Genomic DNA, 21,225 nt, shown 5'->3' with positions numbered 1-21,225 from the left:
ATATGTTGGGGATTTCATCCTACATAATATTATTAAAATATTTAGAGAATACAAAGAAATCTTTGCAAACAAAGGACAGAGCTGATAAAAAATATTGGATGGCCGATTGGCCGTGGTCTTTTGGACCTCAGATGGCACTGCATTTAAAACCAGACCTGTTTCTGTAAAGAAAATCATTATATGGGCTCATGTAAACCTCTGATAACCATTGTCTATGAGCACAGTTTCATACTCAATTCATTTGTAAACTGTATTTAGACATAATACAGAAATACCACTGTCTTATCTCTTGGCCTCAGCTCATTTTTTCTAGAAATTATTTTTAGAAATTATGGACTCCTCTGGGCTAAAGAGTAGAGGGACTATCCAACTTATTATAGTGCTCAGTTCAAAACCCAGCATGTATGATGGTGTGGAGGTGCATTAGTGCCTACAGCATGGGCATCTTGCACATCAGGCAAGGCACAATGACTTCTAAATGATATATAGAGGTTTTGAGAAACATCCAGACAATGTCTTTTTCAGGGAAGACCTTGAATATTTCAGGGAAACAAATAGTCCTTGAGCCAGACAACCTAATTTAGATCAATTGCCTTTCAAGGAGAATAAGTCTCATAGTGATTTTTGACAAGGTACAACCCCAGAATTAGAAAATATGTGATAGCATTGCATTTGGGGTAGCTTTTTGTGTTTTATTGGCCTCTTTATGTTCATTGTATGTCTATGGAGGGATATTTCACACACACACACACACACATATAAACACACACACACACACATGCAGGTGAGCAGGGGCACACACACACTAACACACAGACACAGATAAATGCACACAAACACACACACAAACCCCATTACCCCCAACCCCCCACACACACACACACACACACACACACACACTCACAAGCGAACACACACACACAGAAGCACATACCACAAAAGCAAACACACACATGCACACACTCATTTACATACACGAAAGTCGCAAGAGTATAGGATAAGGGGAAGGAGTAATGGAGACAAATTGACAAGCGTGAGTTATTTTGCAGAGAGAATGTGCAAGACTGAGCGGCGGTCACATTTTGTACCACTTTGCGGTACATCTAGTTACATCAGTGAACAGGTAGCCTGTACACCTACAAATATGTAAAGAACTAACTTTTTGCAACCTTATCTGATTTGCATGCCACCTTGATGTCATCCAAAAAAAATCTAGTTCCTCCTGCCCTGCCGGTGTTGCAACGAATTGTGTGACTGTTGAATTGTGTGACTCTAGGGCGCTGTTGCATTGGAGTGTATGGATGTACTGAGCTGTACTGCCACACAGACGAGACACTTAGGCAAATATGGTAAACCATGGGCGTAGATTTAGGGTGGGACGCTGACTAGTCCTAATTTAAGATGACAAAATTGTCCCCACCAATATTTTAGCGAACTTATTTGTACTGCTGATCATTCCGACAGCCAGCACGACAATACAAGAAACGTCAGGGTTATCTGACACGCAGGCTACACGCATGGAGAATGCCAATGCACAGGCTACTTTGGCAGTCAAACGAGCAGGTGTGTCAACGACAACGGTAAGTTACCAGGGCTGTCTGCCAATACATACCCCATAAAAGGCCAAAGTAAAACATTTTGATATTCCCTTTGCTCTTCAGCATGTACATGTTTGCCCCTTTTTGTGGTTTGTAGATCAGCTATGCCATTATGCAGAGTCTAAGTAGGCAAACTAGCCATACAAACTGGCGACTAGTAACCAGGCTTTCAAATTCGGATTTTAGCCTACTGTGTAAAGTAACATTAGCTGTTAGGATTACCCAGGATATTGTCACAGCTAAACCTAGCTTCTGCAATCTTACTTTGGCCTTTTATGGGGTATGTATTGGCAGACAGCCCTGGTAACTTACCGTTGTCGTTGACACACCTGCTCGTTTGACTGCCAAAGTAGCCTGTGCATTGGCATTCTCCATGCGTGTAGCCTGCGTGTCAGATAACCCTGACGTTTCTTGTATTGTCGTGCTGGCTGTCGGAATGATCAGCAGTACAAATAAGTTCGCTATCGTAACACCCCCAATTATCACCACTTTTGTTCAGAAATTCTAAAACAACGATGTTTTTTAACACTTCAAAATAAAATTTACTAAATGAACCTTACATTTTTCAGTAGCCATAGATGTGTAGATTTGAACTAAATCTGGTTTGGTTCTTAACGGGAGCATTTACTGCCTGAAATATCCGATTTTGTTTACCACGCTCTGAGTTATAGTGCTGGCCTGATGGGTCGCCTATTTACACCGTTTCAACGGCACATGAACGGTTAGACCGAGAATTCTCGTCATGAAATTAAACCGGACCGACGGTAATAGGGGGAGTTCCGATAAAATATTGGTGGGGGCAATTTTGTCATCTTAAAATTTTGATTAGGACTAGTCCTTAGCGTCCCACCCTAAATCTACGCCCATGGCCTATGTTACCATAGTTACTTACATAGCCTGATCATTTTCTAGCTTTCTGGAACTGAAATCCCAGGTTTATCGTTTACTCTGGGTTTACATACCCAGTTCAGTTCAGAGCCTATGTTACCATAGTTACTTACATAGCCTGATAATTTTTTAGCTTTCTGGAACTGAAATCCTAGGTTTATCGTTTACTCTGGGTTTACATACCCAGTTAAGCCAGTAAACCTGCTTTCTGGAATACCCCCCTGGACCGGTCTGGACATGTAGTGAATGAAAACACAGAGGTATGCAAACACCCACACACCCATAGCTACACACACACACACACACACACTCACACACATAGCTACACACACACACCAGTTGGTCCACATTCTCAATCTGTAGTTTTACAGGCAGACCAATGAACACTGATCAAAGAACATCAAAATTGATTCAGGTTTTTTGCTATTGAGGACTATTAAATTAATTTACTACTGTTAGCATTTTGCATTAATGTTGGGAAGACAATCGGCAGCTCTTGAAAGTTAGTCATTTAGCTAAAGTGCATCTGAATCACAGGCACAAAACTCGCACTCGTTTGACCAGCGTGTCTGAAATCCCCATTTTAGGCTACCAGGCCGGAGGTCTGACAAGTATCGACAAGGACTCTTAATTCTGCTCTTGAACTGTTCAAGTAGTTTTGGGGGTTTCCAGAACCAAGAAGGATGAAATAATCTTCTTGCATCAATATCTTTGATGAATACATTACCACAAAGTAGATCTTAAGGATGCCTACTTTGGAACAGGCAGAACAATGTAAACTTCACACACATATCTCTCACAAGAAATGTTGGATTGAAATCATTTTATGGGTTTTATAAGAATAAAACAATGTGCAAATAAATTCCAGACACTTAATGTTATATAAATAAGTGCAAACGCACATGAGAGTACCCTAAAACCATCTGTAATATTTGAGGATTTTGTCCTTCCAGTGATCTTAGTATCCCACTTCAAGATGTCCCCTCCATCACTGTAGACAGCAGATGTGAACCACTGCATGAAGTTACTGTTGGATCCCTGTGAAATAAAGGCCACTGCTGCATCCTACCATGTAACTTGACTCCACAAAAAAATTAAAATAAAAACAAACAAACAAACAAAACATAAAACATAAAAAGAGGCTGGAATCGGAAAACATTTAACTTCTGTGCAGTTCACGAAATCCAGCTAATTTGTTCTGAGAAGAAATCAGGCAGCTATACAGCAATTTTGCATTTGCATAAAAAAAGATATCTAAAGCCTTTGGATGTATGGATTCGCAACATTTTTGTCACTCGTGCCCACTTTTTGTCTCATGTCAAACATTTCATTATTCCACAACCAAAGGGACTAACCCAGTACCCAGAGTTTGCCTGAGTAAAAATACAACTAAAGAAAAATCAAAATCAATCACAAAATGTCAAATGCGTGACAGTGTCTCCTGCCACAAATCCGTCCAATGAGAGGGGCCCAAAAGAGAGCCAATGAGAGTGCTGGCAGGCCAGCAGACTAGTTGAACTGGCACCAGGGCGTGTCGTCCAGGTCACAGTCCAGTTTGGCGCTGATGACTGTGCAGGGAGCCCCACTGATGCTCAGCTCCTGCCTGGAATCCACAGTGTAGCGCAGGTTAGTCAGGCCGCCCGAGGGGTCGACCTTAAACTGCTCCTGAGACAGACGAAGGGAGGGAGGGAGGGAGAGAGAAAGAGAGAGAAAGAGACAAAGAGAAGGAGAGAAATGGCATTAGCATGGAACACCAGTATAATTCAACATTATACTGTTTTACCAAATCAAGACATTGGGCTTGAAATAATGAGAAAAACCACCCTTGCAACTGTGGGCCGGCGGGCCGACGGCCTCAGTGTCAGGAAGTATAACTAGTGTAACGAATTGCTTTACTGCATTCAAATACACATACTGTACACGCCAGGCACCGGCTAGAAAAAGGTAGCGATGGAGTTTCTCAGACATTCGTCATGACGGAGCCAGCGAAAAAAAAAGCAAAAACCGAGAAAACACTAAGGAAATTGCCAATACTGCATAGTTTACCTTTAATTTAATAACAAAATGACATCAAGCTCTTACGGAGTTACCAAACCGAGAACTTAATGAAAAGTAAGGCTTGTAAATGCCTGTTAGAAAGCCTAACATCCAAACTACAGTAATATGTTATTCAATTAGAGCAATGGCTTTGCAGAATGAGTGTCCTCTTTACCTGCTTCTGAGATGCTATTCTCTTCTGGTCTCTCTTCCTCCATGCAGGGTCGTGGATGTGGCGGAAGGTTTTGTAACCCGTTTTTATCCCAGTCGGCCTGAATAGCTGGAGGCACAATGACAACTGATCAGGGGGGGGGGGGGGGGGTCATATTGAAGTTTAACACCAGCAGGAAGCACAGCAAAATCTTAACTGTGGTGATCAATAGCCACCTAGCACTGTATGCCGTGAGACAGGATATCTGTACAGCAGGTAGCAATAGTCTGCCACCAGATGGCGCAATTGAACCCAAAGGATTACCTGTAGTCCAGCAGTCTTGAGTCTCCGGAAGAATTCGTCGTCTTCTCTTCCCCAACCCCAGAACCGGTTGGACATGCCATTGCACTGTGGGTGACAACACTACATCAACAGGACAGTCCACTACGGTTGCACACGGCATAATGGTCCACTTCCTGGTGACATGGATTAAGTACTGTAAATGTATAGTTTACTTGTATTTATAGAGCTATTTTTACAGTCTATGGTATAGAGTCAGAACATATTGGTGAGTGTCTCTCATAATCCATCAAAATAAAACAAGACTAAATACCTCTCTAGGCTATGAACACTAAAATACTAAAACTGACAAAACGACAGGCCACACAAAGAAGCCAATATTAACACAGTTCACACACACAATTGAAATGACAATATATTAACACAGTTCACACACACACAATGGAAATTTCCTACAAATTAGCCGAATGCAGATACAATTCCAGATATAGACAGTAAAGATGTTCAATTCCTTGTGCTGTAGGTAGGTGATTTCCCAAAGTGGCTGGCTGATAAACAACCAAGCCTTTAACATGATGCAGGATACAACAGCAATGCACAATTGTCATGAACACAGAACAAAGCAGAAAAGACCTTAAACCAACACCAAAGATTCTTTTGTACCTGAAAATAATGTTTCCAAAATCATATCAGTGGTTCATCAACTCGTAACAAGGTGAACAGCATTTCTGCATTCGCTTTGCGGCCCTCTATCGGCTATAACCGCACTATGTAAGTTTGCCATATCGGGTAGCAGATCTGTAGTTCGAATGAGACATAAGAAACTACAAATTTGACTTGCTTTACGGCAAGCATTACAATAGCTGATAGGTGGAGCAAGGTGGAGCGTACTCTGCAGGTACATATAAATGGAAGACGGTAGGCTGCGGTAGGCTAAATTATTTACGACAGCGGTAATGGACAATTCCGCTTCCAACTTACAGGGGATCCGAAGTGGAAAAGTGCTTTGGTGTTGTTTTAAAACCATGTCAAAGAGCTTAACGGAAAGGGCTGAGTTACCATTTGATAGTGCTGTTTGGAGAGGAGCAGGATGCCTCCTACGTAGGTTTTGTAGTGGTAGAGGGGGTGCAGCTCTGGTGAGGCCACATGGAAGGGCCCCTCCTCTGGGAAGCTGTAGTCCAATGCCTCATTCATGGGGAGGAGGTCCACATCATGCATGGCTATGTAGTCCGTGTCGTTCCCACTCTCCTGGTATCCCACGTTAATGAGGGACGCTCTGTTGAAACTAGGAGAGATGGGAGTACAGCAGAGATTATGGAAAATCTCATATATTGATTTCTGTGATGAAAATGCACTGGTTGGTCACAGAACTGAACACCATTGAGCTGTGTGAATCTTTGGCCTGAGGCAAGGGGTGCTTGGATGTACAAAGATCTGATACATTGGAAATTGTTCTCTTTTAAAGATACAGTCAGCGATTTGGTTTCGCAAATTATCTTCTTGTTTGTGGGCTTGAAACACAATTGGCTTTGATTGGGATTGTAAGTTTGTTACAATCATTGTCATTTAACCAACACAGTTGTTACAATCATTTGTCGTTTAACCAACACCGAACCAGGGTGTTTCCAGGAGTGCAAACAGAATGGACAACTAGAGGACCACAAGAAGCAATTAGTTGAAGTTGACTAGAAGTGTATGGGATGAGTCTAGAATAGAAATCTCAGACCGCACCAAAGAGGAATCTAGTGGTCCACTCATCAGTGCTTGATTTGTATGAAACGTCTGCACTATATCTTTGTAGAATACATAAAAAAACACACAGACTAAACACACACCATACGACAGCAAATATACTCTAATTCACACACACACACAAACACACACACACACACACACACACGTTGAGTGACCAAGCCAAACCAACGCTTACCGAAAGTGGTCCACCTGATTGATCACCAGAATCTTGTGTTGTATCCGCTTCTTGTTGAGGAAGGTGTGCATGAAGGGCACAAACACCAGCAACTCCTCAAAGCGCTCCCTGAAGGGGATGATCAGGGCCAGCTTGTGGGGGCCCCAGGCCGGGTTGTCCTGCCCGGGAATGGGCTTGTCGTGGGGGCAGGGCTGGGCCTGGTACTGGGCTCGGCCTCCGGCCTCTGCTGCGGCGTGGCCCAGGTCTCCAGAGCAGCTCAGCTGGAGCCACAGCAGGGAGCCCACCACCAGCAGCAAGCACAGGCCAAACAGCTTGAACACGGTGCACTTCCCTGTGAATAACCTGACAAAACGAGCACTACGGATAACTAAATGGATGATTCAGTCAGCAGCACAGACACCAAATGAAATGTGAATGACAATCCTTTAGAGCCATTTTCACCAAGGGCAGTCATGAAATGATGGGCAAAGAACCAAGTCTGAAGTCTAGCTGAATTGAATGACTATGCAAGATCTATTTAAGCAATATGGCGCACACACACGTGAGAATGGGGTTGGTAAGGATATCCATGGCTGTGGTTCAGCCGTAGGTCAAGCCATGTGTATATGTATAGCCTTTGCTTCTCTGTACGTCATATGCTAAATTGAACATTCATCCTACTCCATTTTCTCACTCAATAACAGTCAAATTTGACGTTATGAAATAGCTGCTCTCGATTTGAATTTATGGAATGTTCACATCGGAGTGATCGGATAGTGGTAGCGGTACAGAGTCCAAGTGGGGATGTCCTGAGATAAGCCTACTCCAGAATGCCTCTCGTCAAATCAGAAATTAATAAATAGTTGGGCTGGACCTAACTTTCGTATAAAACCAATTTAATATCATGAACAAGATCCTAAGCACAATGTGATTCAGTTAAGTTTAGTTAATGAAAGACACTGATGGACTTTGCCAAGCATTTAATATGTGCCAAGTTTTTTTTTTGTAAGGTATTTCAACCGAATTATTTTAATTATGGTATAAACATATTTTTCTTCTTTAGGACAAACTTAAACAATCACCACTGAACTCAATATTATTATTGAACTAAACTGTTAGGATTTCCACTATTACAATGTGATACTTACACGGATACAAGGAAGTTTATTGTCACATGCATATAGTTACTGGAAGTGGGGGGGGGGGGGGGGGGGGGGTGGTAAAGAGTGCAGTAGAAGAGGGGTTTAGTAGATTAAGTGGCAAGGGCTGCATAAAAAAGGTGGGGGAGGATTGGGATTGGGTGGGGGGCACCAACAAGGAGCACCCAAGAGCAACAGGGGCAAGGAAAAACTCCCTTACCAAGGAAGAAACCTTGGGCAGATCCACGGCTCAAGGGGCTAACCCAACTGCCAGGGGTCTTGGTGTGTGTGTTGGGGGGGGGGGGGGGGGGGGGGCAGTGTGCTGTAAGTATGTTGGGGATGTGTGTTGGAGAAGCTTCCTGATGAAATAATGTGCTGTGTATGTAGGGGGGGGGGGGGGGGGGTGGTAAAGAGTGCAGTAGAAGAGGGGTTTAGTAGATTAAGTGGCAAGGGCTGCATAAAAAAGGTGGGGGAGGATTGGGATTGGGTGGGGGGCACCAACAAGGAGCACCCAAGAGCAACAGGGGCAAGGAAAAACTCCCTTACCAAGGAAGAAACCTTGGGCAGATCCACGGCTCAAGGGGCTAACCCAACTGCCAGGGGTCTTGGTGTGTGTGTTGGGGGGATGAGGGGGGGGGGGGGGGGGGGGGGCAGTGTGCTGTAAGTATGTTGGGGATGTGTGTTGGAGAAGCTTCCTGATGAAATAATGTGCTGTGTATGTAGGGGGGGGGGGGGGGCAGGGACTTACTATTGCAAGCAGAGTACTGTATGTATGATGTATGTGAGTGATGACAGTGAAGATGTGTGTGTGGGCAGGAGGGGAGTGGAGCAGTGACTGTGTGTGTGTGTGTAGTGTGTGTGTGGGCAGTGTGCTGTAAGTATGTTGGGGATGTGTGTTGGAGAAGCTTCCTGATGAAATAATGTGCTGTGTATGTAGGGGGGACTTTTCATGCCTGTCTAAAATGCAAACCATAACAATCTCACCATCATAACATTAACACACAGTTTCGAGTTAATGTTGGGTCAGAATAAACTATTTGCCACTCAACTGTTAACTTTCCCCATTTAAAACACCTGGTGGTATATTCCACGAACGTGGTTTAGTGAAAAATCTTACTCACATCAGGTAGGGCTAGTATGTGAGTTCATGCTTTAGCATAGGTTCTGTTCTTGGTTGTTTGTTTAGTTATGGAAGAGGAGGCCATTTTATTCACCCTTAGATAACATAACTTGGATGCCAAGCCAAAGTGCACTTCCTCCTCCATAGCACTTAGGTGGCTTGTCCGGGATGGACTTTGTTTGTATATCTTGGTATGAGTGTTAAATCTCTTAAAAGAAGAGAATGAGGCCACGGAGCTATTCATGGGGCTATTAGAGAGTTTAAATACTAAAAACTTACTTAACTTCTTAAATCTTTACTTTTTTGTGTAATATTTTGTCATACGTGGCTGAACAGCATGCATACTTGTTCAGCCAAGTATGACAAAATAAAAAAAAGGAAATATTCAAGTGTGCAGACTTTTTATGTATTTATTGACAGTTTTCTTGGCCCACACCCGAGATGTGCACAATTACCTCCTTTAACTGCTAAATAGGGAGTTTACCATTTAGGCCTACTCCAAGTTAACTTACCCGGGTGTGTCACCAAACTATGTAGGTGGTACACACCAATGAGGAACAAAGATGACAGAGAGGGCAATAAAAAAAAAGTTATATAGAAACGGCAATAATTCACTAGGTTGTAATGGGATTCCCCTTACAAGTTGGGTTCTGCTCAATGGTTCTTCTTATTAGAAGGGAGTTTACCTTGCTACCATTTAGTGCTACCGTTAGTGCTTGCCCGATGGGATTGGGGGGGCTCCGACCTCTTAAAGGGACTTGAGGCAATCGACAAAATAAGGGAAATAAAACTGAACTGCAGACAGGGCTGAACTGACGATATAGGAAAATAATGTAATTGTGAACCAAGGCCTAGACATTGGGCCTTTATCTTGTCTCACTGGGCAAGACCAGCTCTCCTTCAGCACTACTACTTCTTGCCTGGCTTCTTGTGACGCTTTTTCAAGTTGCTACATGTTTGTTGTGTTGCCTCAGGAGGTAGCAACTGCAGCTTGACAATAGGTTACATAGAAGAAGCTTCTTTACATCGCTTCTGGTAAACCCAAAATATTAGCTAATAACCATAGCTGCAAGCTGTCCAATTAATTGCAGCTTTTGCAATTTGCTAAAATTAGTTGAAATTGAAGGCCTAATCATTCACTTCTAACTGCAGAAATAGCTTGAGGCAACAAAGTTAACTTAAGGTCTCCTCTGAGCAACTCTCTTGTCAAATATGTCTAATTATCAAATGTGTTGAGCTGTGTTCCAGTTCAAATTATGCACTGTTTCTTCGTCATTGTTTGGGATAGAGACAGACAGTGTACCCCAATATTGTGAAGGCAGGCAATGTCTGACAGTTGAGTATATTAGATGTGCCACACAAAAACAAGCATAAATGTGTTGTTTAAAAGAGAACATGCGTTACATCAATCACTGGCATAGTACATATCACTTCACCCATGTTAGGCCTACTCACGGATTAATGTCATGTTTGTTCATCTTGGAGTTTGAGCTTTTGAGCGAAATCAGCATAGATTCAGAACTGAGTTTTAACTTCATATTTCATTATTACGGCTTACACATACAGGTAGGTATAATGAACCAATTACAAATTAAATCGTACCATCTCACCTAGGATATGACATGAGGTTTGGACTGAGCAAATGATAATTCTATTAACGTAACGTTAATGATTTAACCAGATAGGGTTTAACACAGGTGTAGAACTTACCTTCTGTCTTCTTTGAAATAAAGCACTGGTTTTCTACGCGAAGAATACATCATCTTGAGGCTTGATGGCAAAATAACTTCGTTGTTGAAGTGACTCAATTTAAATAGGCTATCTTGGCACTTTAAATGTCTCTATTCAAAGTTTAAAGTTGTAGCCGCTGGGGAATCCAATAATGTTAAAACTCCTCCAAATGTAAGAGAATAAACATGTTGTTCCCTTTACGGACACTCGTCTCCATTTTCCTCCTTAATGTAAAGTAGGCAGCGTTGAACTACAGCTCTGATTTAATCATACTCAAATCCGTACAATTTCATTTCAGCGAGCCGACAACTATCTCCCATTAAAGCCTAAAATGTTTGGCATCGCTTAAGATTATAGTTCTGTAGTATCACTGCATCAATATGACTGTAGAAAGTCATATTCACAAGCTGTTCCTTTAGGTCAATTATCCATTTAGCTAGCTAGCCAGCCAAACAGAAATTCTCTGCACTTACATTAGCTTGTCAGCTAAATTGTATCCAGCCCAAGATAGCTATAATATTAGCGCTTAAGTTTATCATTTCAATGCGTTTGGATCACAAACTTCAATATATCGCCCAGTAGGCCTACTACAACAACTGCATTTCCCCATCGCTAGTCCCACAACCGGTACTCCTTGGCATCTCTCTCGTAGTAGGGGGGGGAAAATCCTACACGCTGGCTGTTTTCTTTTTTTGGGGTTGTGTGTAACCGCCAATGTTTCCACTGCAACTGTTGCTGTGAGTAAAGGTTCCGCAGGGTCTTCTTCCTTATCGATGGATGGCAGCCCAAGTTTCTGTTACATTACCGCCGCCTTCTGTGCTGGCGTGTAAAAGCGGCTATGGACAATAAGTGTAACGAGAGGGTTCCCCAATCGTCTCAGTCTTTGATCCAAATAGCCATAGCTCTGCTGGTCCAGCTGCTGAGTTTGGCGAGAGAGTATTTCCAAGATAGCACTATATTTTATTGTTAGAATCATCGTTTTCGTTGGGGGCAGGGGGATCCACGTGCTTTCTACATAACACAAGAGACATTTCTAATGTCAGAAGAAAACAGAAAAAGAGACATATTTTACCATCATCAGTTAGGCTATTGAGCTATTTCATGTTGTGTGGTATGTTCATTCATATATGCATATTCTGTGATGCCCTGACAGAAGTTTTTCCTGATAACTAGGCCTCAGAAGTACAGAAACGTGTGTGTATAAATAGGCTATGTGTAAAATATGTGTGTATAAATTTGTGACCAGGGCTATTCAACTTCAATACCAAGTGGGCCAGACAGGAAAGCAACTGGGTCTTCATGAGCCACCAAAATATGGTGTTGCTAAAATGACTATTGTGGCTATAAGAGACATGCGTTCATGAGTAGGCTATCCAGCTACATTTATTAAGTTCAGTTAAATATATTCACAAACTGGTCTTGAATTTCCCCTTGAGGATCAATAAAGTATCTATCTATCTATCAAACACTGGATGTGGTGGACCTTCCTTTATCCTGAGATCAAAAGGCTCTCAAACAATTTCAAATAGACATAATGTGCTTATAGAGCAGGTCATTATATGTCAACCAGTAAAACAGTATCATGGGATGGAATACACAACATTCTTACCCAACTTTTGTCATAGCTCATGTTCAAAAGAAACCAGTGGAACAGTAGGCTATCCCAAAGTCCTTTTAGGCAAGTCCCTCCACTCGGCGGCCATTTGACAACGCTTTTTGGGCACTCGTCGGGCATCCACTTTGGCAGAAATGCGCGTGCGCAAGGCTTCACAACACCAATCTTGCTCCAGAGGCGAGATCACAACACATGATTGGCACAATGTCTTCACAACACACCATATGATTGGCTCAATGTATTCACATGTCGACGTTTTGCCGAGGAAGGGGTGGGATATGTGTAGACAACGGCCATATTGGCGTGACAAACTAGCCCCATGCATTTCTATGGAGTATTTTTTGAGTGCTGTGTCTCCACATTAGAAAGTCTCTGGCTATCCTGACCAACAATAAGCAGCATTTAATGCCTTAATCAAGTCATAGGCTAACATTATTTGTGATATACATGGAATTAACATTAGTACATTCTTTACCTTTTTTTTTCAATCAAGAGGTTTGAGAATCAAGCTGCATCGTGTCCTTGGTTTATGAGTGTGAAGTAAGATTTCTCAACATTTCAGAAACCTTTCATAATTGTGACCTCTGGCCTAATTTCAAGCCAAACTCATATACACCCTCACCCACATGATACTTTCACCCATAAGACTGGGCTCTGGAATAATGGAATACAAAAATAAAAGGAGGCAAATCTTTTATTTTATTTTTTTTCCTTTGAGTGCAATTATAAACATTTTTTTATGCAAATATCGTTACCCCTCACATTTATTTAATAAAAAGCCTCAGCCCAATGACTCAAACGTTTGTTTGAAAAGTCTAAGGTGTGACACAAACAGCCAGATGTTTAAAAACAAACAAAAACAAACAACGTAGGATGGAACCAGTAAGCATCAGCCATCTATCAGCATCATCAGTGCCTCTTTAACAGTAGTTCAGAGAAAAGGTTGCATGTTGCTGAAAAAGGTTCTTACGACAAGGCCAAATGAACAAAAAATTGCGCTTGCTTTTGCAGCTTCCACAGATACATTTTGTCCTCACATTTTCTTGGGATGAGGTGTCCTCCCATGGCAAACACTAAGGCCAAAGTCCCCATTCCCTGAACACTGTTGTGTTCAATCAAACGATCCATACACAATCGATTACTTGAGCATTTGCATGAGGAGGAAGAAGTTTAACTGTTGGTTAGAAAAACACATTTCCTGAAACTCAGCTCATGATTGTTACAATGTTTCAGAAACTCATGTTAACACCCAAATATTGATTTTTCTATCCGTTTCCTTCCATAGGTAAACAAAAAAGGCCAGCTACGACAAGCAAAGAGCGTCATGGAGGAGGGATGCCTTCAAACTTTGTGTCAGAGGTGGACATAACCATCAGAGGTACAAATAACTAGTTGTATTTCAAACACTTTACTGTAAAAAGTGTTTTTATAGCACAGAAATGAAATTCCCCAAAAAATAATGGTTGCCACCTTCAGAAAGATACAAAATATGTCTAAATTCTCCAAGAACTTGCCAAGGATTGAGATAGTTTGTGTCCATTTGCAGAATGTGCTACCCAAGAAACTGGGATAGAAAACTATAACCAAAAAACATACATTCATTTCTACACAACCAAAACCTTAAATATCATCGACAGTAACAAACCATTGCAAGTAAACTACCTAACACACAACCTAGTTGGATGAAAGGGATGTGTGTCAGCTAGCCTACAATCCAGTTCAAAGCTTTAAGTCCACATGGCAAATGTCTAGTATGCACAAATAAGGCGAATTGCTTTCTAATTTGAGGAACTGCATGTAATATATAGTAACTTTGAAGATGAAAGATGGTTGAAAGTAACTGAGAACTGTTAATGTAAATACAAGGGCAGCGGTTTTAACCCTTTCATGACACTGCAAGACAATTTGAACAGCTCCTCACTGACTGTGCAATGACTCCAATTTAGCCATCATTTGACTGGCTTCAAACTAAGTCAACCAGGCATTTAAAATGCATCTTAAGCATGGTAAAGATTCATATTGAGAGAGGGTAGGTGACAAAAAGAAGTTGTAAAATTAATCAGAATCTCAAAGCAATTAAAACTAAACATTTAGGGAAGGGGACTTGTGTTGAAAGAAAATAAATCCACCGGCTTGTGTTCTGGCATTTTTTGAAGTTTTCGCCAAAACCATTTTCTGCATACTGCATTCACTGTACAAGGTATGTACTTTCAAGACAAAAAAGAACACTCTGCACACACACACATATACTCACACACACACTACACTAATTTTTTGGCCTCGAAGAAGCTCTTGAGGTGCCTCATTTGCCAGAAGCCAATGGCCACTAGGATCAGTGTCTGGACGATGGACCACCACAGCACTCTCTGATTGGTGCTCTCGCTGGTCTGACGGAAGCGCTCCTCGCGATACTGCAGGGGAAACACAGGGAAAACAGTCACTCAGACGTCCCGTGAGAAATTCAATATGGTGCACTTCATCACATTAACTAGTTATCTTATTCCCAGCCAGTTTACTTGCTTACTTATTTATTACGTTTTTTTTTATCCCCTCGACTATTAATTTGCTGTTACAGTTCAAATGAAAACATGGCCTTTGGTTAAATCTAGTTTATGAGTTAATCTAGTTTGATCAGCTTTCATATGTGTTACAGTACATTGCAACTTCAAAGTGTATGATATGTTAGTAAGTTATATGTCTGGACTCCGGAGTCTTTATAATTAAGTCCATAGACTTGACATGACTAAGTACTTACCCGCTGATAGTTCTGCTCTTTCTGAATCTGATCCACCTGCTCCACCAGCTGACGAACCCTCAACTGGAGCTCCGTCAGCTTATCTTTGGCTGCAATTTCTGCATAGTTGTTGGTGTGCTCCCCAACCTGGATGTCCAGGTGTACTCTCTGGAGGTGAGAAAAGAAATGCATGTGATCAGAAACAGACAGAACCAAACCAAACTAAAGACAGTGCCGTAAGGGGGCCTACTGTTTACATACACATACAATTATACATGATAATCTAACCCACAGTCTACACATGTGTAGTTGTGTAAGGCTTTGTTCAGACTAGGCTTATTTTTAAAAGCTGCCAGCTTCCGTTTTCCATTTAATCCTATAGAGTAGACCATGTTTTCAAAAAAAAAAAAATCTGTAGCTCAGAGCGTCTTTTTAAAGTTGAGAAAAATGAAACTTCTCAGAAAAAAAGTGCCCTACGTCAAGCGTTTTTTGGACAGCTGACCATTTACAAGCTGAGTAATGAGACGTTTGTAACCAGCAAAAATGGAGACGTAGCAGTGAAAAAAGGTATTACGATCAACTATGAGCACAATGAGCTATATGACGCAAGAGTGAAACTGTATCACCATATTCATTAATGGAGTCCCACATTTTCTAGTCAGCATGTGTCTTTATTGCAGTTGTTTGAAAAATTAGCATGTTAGCTATCATTAACTCTGATTAGCACACATTGTCATGGCAGTAAAATACTCTCTCGACTGCTTTTTGCTGCCAGCGTTTTTTTAAAATCAAAAGAGCACCCTGTTCAAACAAAGAAGTCTAGTTTGAACATGGCCTAAGGGACTCTCTATAATAATAATAATAATAATAATAATAATATTAATGTTTAACATTGTGTGAGCTATAGAGTACTATGAGTACAAGTCAACCAAGCGCAGCCTAGATTTGCATTTCCATACAAAAACCATGGAGGTGCTTATGGTAGGGTGAGATTCTGATTTTTTTTTTAAACATATACTTACAAGCATCCCACCCGCAAAAAGGGAGAACTTGGAGGAATTGGAATGAAGGCAGATCTGATGTTCACCAGGGGTGTGAGAGGTAAATGTGAACCTTCCCTCTGAGCCATACTGACGAGAAAGGATCAGCTGCAGAACAAACACAAACACAATGAAATAAAAACAAACAAACACAATGAAAGCACTTGAAAAAAACTGTACTTTTCATCCTCCTTACAGTGTACAAATGCACTTCTCCCTCTGTATTTGCATACAGACCGATAGAAAAGAGTCTTTATTGTCCACAAGGGAAATTTTATACCTCTGACACCTGTCAACTCTATAAACCTATTTACCTTCTCGTCAGGGTCTTTCACTTCAACAAACATGCCAAGTCCTTGAGTGGCAGGCATGTACTCCTCTTTCATTTTGTCATACAGCTGTACACGGTAGTTTCCTGAAAGGTTGAGCATTGACATTATAAGTGACATAGGTTCACAACCAACATTGATAAAGAAAACTAGCATTTCATCTAACATAGTGTAGTTAGGATTGGGTGACCAAACATCACCTTCTGAACACAGAGCGATCGAAAGCAGGTGTGTGATGTATGCCGCAGGTAATGTAGGCTACCGAAACTTAACATTACAGTAAAATCAATAACATCAAAATGACAAGGCAGCTAGCATAGCTCACTTGCTGTAATATCATTTTAGTTGCAATGCAAAACAACTGACTGTCAACCAAAAAATGAACAAGTCCACTCAAAAAAATAGGCTATGCAAAGCGACTAGCAAAACAACAAATCTTTATGACCAAGATCATGAGTGTTTTGTCCCTTCTGATTTCAACACCAACTGGTTTTCTCTTGCATGTGCATGTTCATCACCACAGCAGCAGCAAGGGTCTGACATCCACAAAAAATGTAATGATTGATTTCAAGCTACATTTTATTTCTACATCATGTGTACAGACACATGTACAAAAAAATATACATATTTTTGCAAACTAGCTTCTATCCTGCAATAGCACAAATGAACTGTCACCCCACTGACATGCTGCTCGACTTTCTGAACTACTCTTCCTCATACACAAGAGTTTTGCAATCATGTATCAATTAACCACGTCAGCACTACCCAGACCGTTTTATTTGAAACAAATGGATGCATTTGAGCAAACTCGCGTCATTCGATCCCTGAATAGCAAAACACTGGACTGGTGGACGGGAATAACAAATCTCACTGGACTGGTGGCGTACTGTACAATGTGAATTATTTCTTCACTCACCATTTAGTTGCCCAAGTATTTTTATTAGTATATTATCCTAAATACGTCAGCACCCCGGGAAGCGGAATCGAGTTGATGACTAAATACTAAACCCACACACTAAGAACTGTCAACTGTCTTTGCTATACTTTAGGCTGCGGCAACTTAATGCTATTAACGCTGCCAGGTAACCAATTGGTTCAGGTCAAGGCAACCACTTGTTTCAGATAACACAACGTATTGCCTGTGTGCTGCTTACGGCATACGTTGATAGATTATTAGAAAGCGACATGAGAAGAGGTGGAGTAAGTGGTAGACAGAACTGTTTTGCTGTTGCAGGGTGGAATCCAACTTGCCATTTGCAGAAATATGCATGTGTTTCACTCGAGTGGCTGTAACGTTAATGTAATGCTCACGACATAGATATAAAATGCGACTAAAAAACATCAGTATGTTTGACAATGTCTGTGTGTGAATGTCTGACAACTGCTGCTGCTATTACGAACACAGCGCATGCACGGGGAAGAAAACCAGTTGGTGGAGAAACCAGAAGGGACCGGCAACGTCTCTTGACATCTGGGTTAAGTGACATGTCTTTGCGTTAGCTGCTTGCTAGATTCATTGCCAACATGTACCAAGACCAACGTTACAACCTTTGACATTCTAAACACTGAATACTAAGAAGGGTATAACGGTAGGTTAGCTAAGTGAATCGATGACAACGATTTTACGTTAAGATTACTATCGTTACCTTTAACGTAACATATGCAACATCGTAATTCACTTAGAAATGTATAACAGTATACACTCTGAAATGCAGTTCAAACAATGGTGGTTTGCCAACAAGCTTGCTAGCAAACTAGGTGACGTAGACTGGTGCCACTAGTCTAGTTATCCTTCAGTCAGTTCCAGAAAGTAGTTAGCCGAGCTAACAGCTAACTTCCCGTGTCTCAATGATTAGCAAGCAGGCTAGCAAGAAAACTCAGCAATAAACAATATTTGAATACCTACCAATTATCATAGTTTCGTCTGGAATTTCTTCTATGAAACATTTCTTCTCCGTTTCCCCGATGTGAAAGTATAAAGCGGAGACGAAACTGTTGAAAAAGTTCAGAAGCAAAACCGTGTATAAAGTGAGCTGCATCCTGGCTGCCACCATCTTGCCACTAACACTACGGGTACACACAGAGGCTGCGCAAAATTTCCTGTGCCACGTAACCTTTCGCTTTACATTGTCCAATCAAAATTTGACTTGCCTACCATAGAGTATGTAGGCCTACTTGACTTGCCTACCGTAGGCATACCTCTATCATTTTATATGTCTGCATCAGGCTAATGATTAGGCTCAAGAGTGGTATCCAGTATGACATGGTTGAGGAAATAACAGGAGACTAAACAATCAACACGAGAATAGCTAAGATAAAATGTTTATTTAAAACATTTGTTCTGAACCTTTCTTTTGTCTTCACAGAAATGAACAATCAAACAATACAGTCCAAGTTTTGGCTATATGTTTATTCTTCAGAAAGGGTTAGGGGAAATAAAGGCTAGGTTTTTGGAAATTTCATCCAAAACATAGCCTACTTGCAGAAAGAACTATCATGTTTGAATCATACATCTTTTATAACAATTTCACAGCACAAACATGATCAAGAGATATTTGACAAGCCCACTTTGAAAAGAGCATATAGATATTTATGTGCATATAACTTATTCAACTAGCTTCAAGTCGTTTTGTTGGGCTGGTGCCGATGTTCATTCCTGTTGTTTACAGAGGAACTGCAGTGTCAGGCTGTCCATCCCCATCTGTGTTAGTTTGAGAAAATATTTTTGTAAAGACAAAAAACTGAACTCTGTATATGTAGACCTATGCCTGAACTTTCTTTATTTCTGGCATGAAATGATAGCCTCTGCTTGGAAATTTAAAAATCCTACATTGTGTTACTTTAAAGGGAAAATGGATTTCTTTCCTGTCTTCTCATATTTTAAGATAGGATGCAAGGTGATCTATTGGCATTGTAATAGAATATTAGCATTATTGTTTTAATGGAATATTAGCATTTAAATGGAATTAAAATGTTTCATGAGCTTAGAATGAGTTTGTACATAGTGAGCAGTTGATTGCAATTCAACAATCTCTCTAGACTCTACAAACTGTATGCATACACAGAACTACACAACCGTTTCCAAAAAAATGAGACACTGTAAAATGTAAATAAAAACATAATGCTATTGCAAGTCATGTTAACCCTGAGAATAGTCCAAAGACAACATATCAATTGATGAAACAGTTTATACCACTGTGTTGCTTCACATCTTCTTTAAAGGCGCTCTAAGCGATGCTGGGTAACGGCACTTCTGTTGACTTTCAAACAAAACAGAGAGCTAGCTCGCTACTTCCTCCCCCTCCCTCCCGTGCTGCTCCTGTGCAATTGAAACTCTCCTAAACGTGCATTTCGTCTGTGATTTGCTGGGACATGTTTTTATGGGCTAGGTTTGCCCAGGTTGTTTTTGTTGCCATTTTTGGAGCCTGGGCTGTCCACAGAGATCACATTTTTTTACCGTGTATTCAGGACACAGACAGCTAGCGGTTGGTTAGGTGATGTTTGCAGTAAGTGACATAAAATGTTTTAGCCTAAAAAACACGTGGCATCGCTTAGAGCACCTTTAACTACAGTCCCTAAATGTTTGGAAACTGAAGACACCGGTAGCTGGAGCTTTTAGAATGTAATGTTGTCCCATTCTTGTCCGATTGCAGAATACAGCTAACAGTCTGGGATTTTCTTATTTATTTTTTCATATTTTTTTCTAACCCCCCCCCCAAATAAATAAATAAATAAATAAATAAATTAAACAAAAACTCACAGCCTATATGCAGGACTGAGAATAACAGTGTCTTTTTAAAAATATATACTCAAAGAAGTAAAACACTGAAATACAGCACTCAATCACCTTAACTTATCATTATTTTAATGCCCTTAGTGGTATTTATGTTCTGCTCAGGCAAGATCTTTGAAATGACCTCTAAAATAGCCTATGTTTTTTTAGATTACAATTATTTAGCATGCAGCTCTTTAATCCTGTACTTTCTAGCATGGTCCTCTCATCTCATATTTGGTGATCATCACTTAGGCCTTCCTGTCCTGTGCCTTAAACAATACCCAAAATACTAGTGATAGGATTTACGGATTTATTTTGAATAAAATAATTAATGTGATGCATTACTTCCATCATTCATTCTTCTTGCTAAAACGAAATGTGAGAAACTAACTATCAGCAGACATGTAGCTTAGTTTGCCTAATGCCAACCAAAAAAAAATAGTAGCCTAGGCTATGTGATAACGGGCTGCTTCAAGCTATCTGTCTGATTATTTAGGCTAAACGTGGCCTGGATTTATGAAGATACAACCTCGTCCTTTTATTGGAGAGTCGCCTCGCGTTCAACGGATTCATTTGCATAAAGATGGGCTTCGCCCAGCTTTTTGATGCGCGACATATTTTCAAATGCAGCGCTGCCTTCCCGGAATGCTTTGCGGGCGCGTTAAAGTCGCTTGACGTCACCCATAGGACTAGAGTGGAATGCGACACGACAAAATGAAGTGTCGTGCAAGTGGATCGGTACCGTGAAGATTGTTAAGGCGGAGCAATCTTTGGTACCGTTACGCCGGTGATCCACTAGCATGCGATGCGAACAACGCGACGCAGTATCCCTATTCATTTCTATGAGAAGCGAATTCCG

General features: G+C 41.0%; 2 protein-coding genes across 3 annotated transcripts; both read right to left on the bottom strand.

Moving 5' to 3' along the window:
* Positions 1–3,294: 3,294 nt before the first annotated feature.
* On the bottom strand, positions 3,295–11,592 carry b4galt7 (xylosylprotein beta 1,4-galactosyltransferase, polypeptide 7 (galactosyltransferase I)). Of its 2 annotated transcripts, none has more exons than XM_042073899.1 (6): positions 10,853–11,592; positions 6,905–7,261; positions 6,034–6,259; positions 4,999–5,082; positions 4,699–4,803; positions 3,295–4,151 (listed from the first exon to the last, which is right to left on the bottom strand). In XM_042073899.1, exons 1-6 carry the CDS (start codon positions 10,903–10,905, stop codon positions 3,996–3,998), a joined length of 981 nt encoding a protein of 326 aa, XP_041929833.1. In that variant the 5' UTR covers positions 10,906–11,592; the 3' UTR covers positions 3,295–3,995. The 2 variants fall into 2 exon arrangements, with proteins under 2 accessions (XP_041929833.1, XP_041929834.1); XM_042073900.1 differs by having other exon boundaries at positions 6,905–7,246.
* Positions 11,593–13,164: 1,572 nt separating this feature from the next.
* On the bottom strand, positions 13,165–18,669 carry tmed9 (transmembrane p24 trafficking protein 9). Its single transcript, XM_042073905.1, has 5 exons — positions 18,498–18,669; positions 16,577–16,677; positions 16,245–16,370; positions 15,244–15,390; positions 13,165–14,899 (listed from the first exon to the last, which is right to left on the bottom strand). Exons 1-5 carry the CDS (start codon positions 18,643–18,645, stop codon positions 14,750–14,752), a joined length of 672 nt encoding a protein of 223 aa, XP_041929839.1. The 5' UTR covers positions 18,646–18,669; the 3' UTR covers positions 13,165–14,749.
* Between the last annotated feature and the right edge of the window lie 2,556 nt (positions 18,670–21,225).

Source organism: Alosa sapidissima, chromosome 20 (genome assembly GCF_018492685.1).
Source record: "Alosa sapidissima isolate fAloSap1 chromosome 20, fAloSap1.pri, whole genome shotgun sequence".
In the NCBI taxonomy this organism is placed as follows: Eukaryota; Metazoa; Chordata; class Actinopteri; order Clupeiformes; family Clupeidae; genus Alosa; species Alosa sapidissima.
Note: the sequence above shows the minus strand (reverse complement) of the source record. Positions and strands in the feature narration are given on the sequence as shown.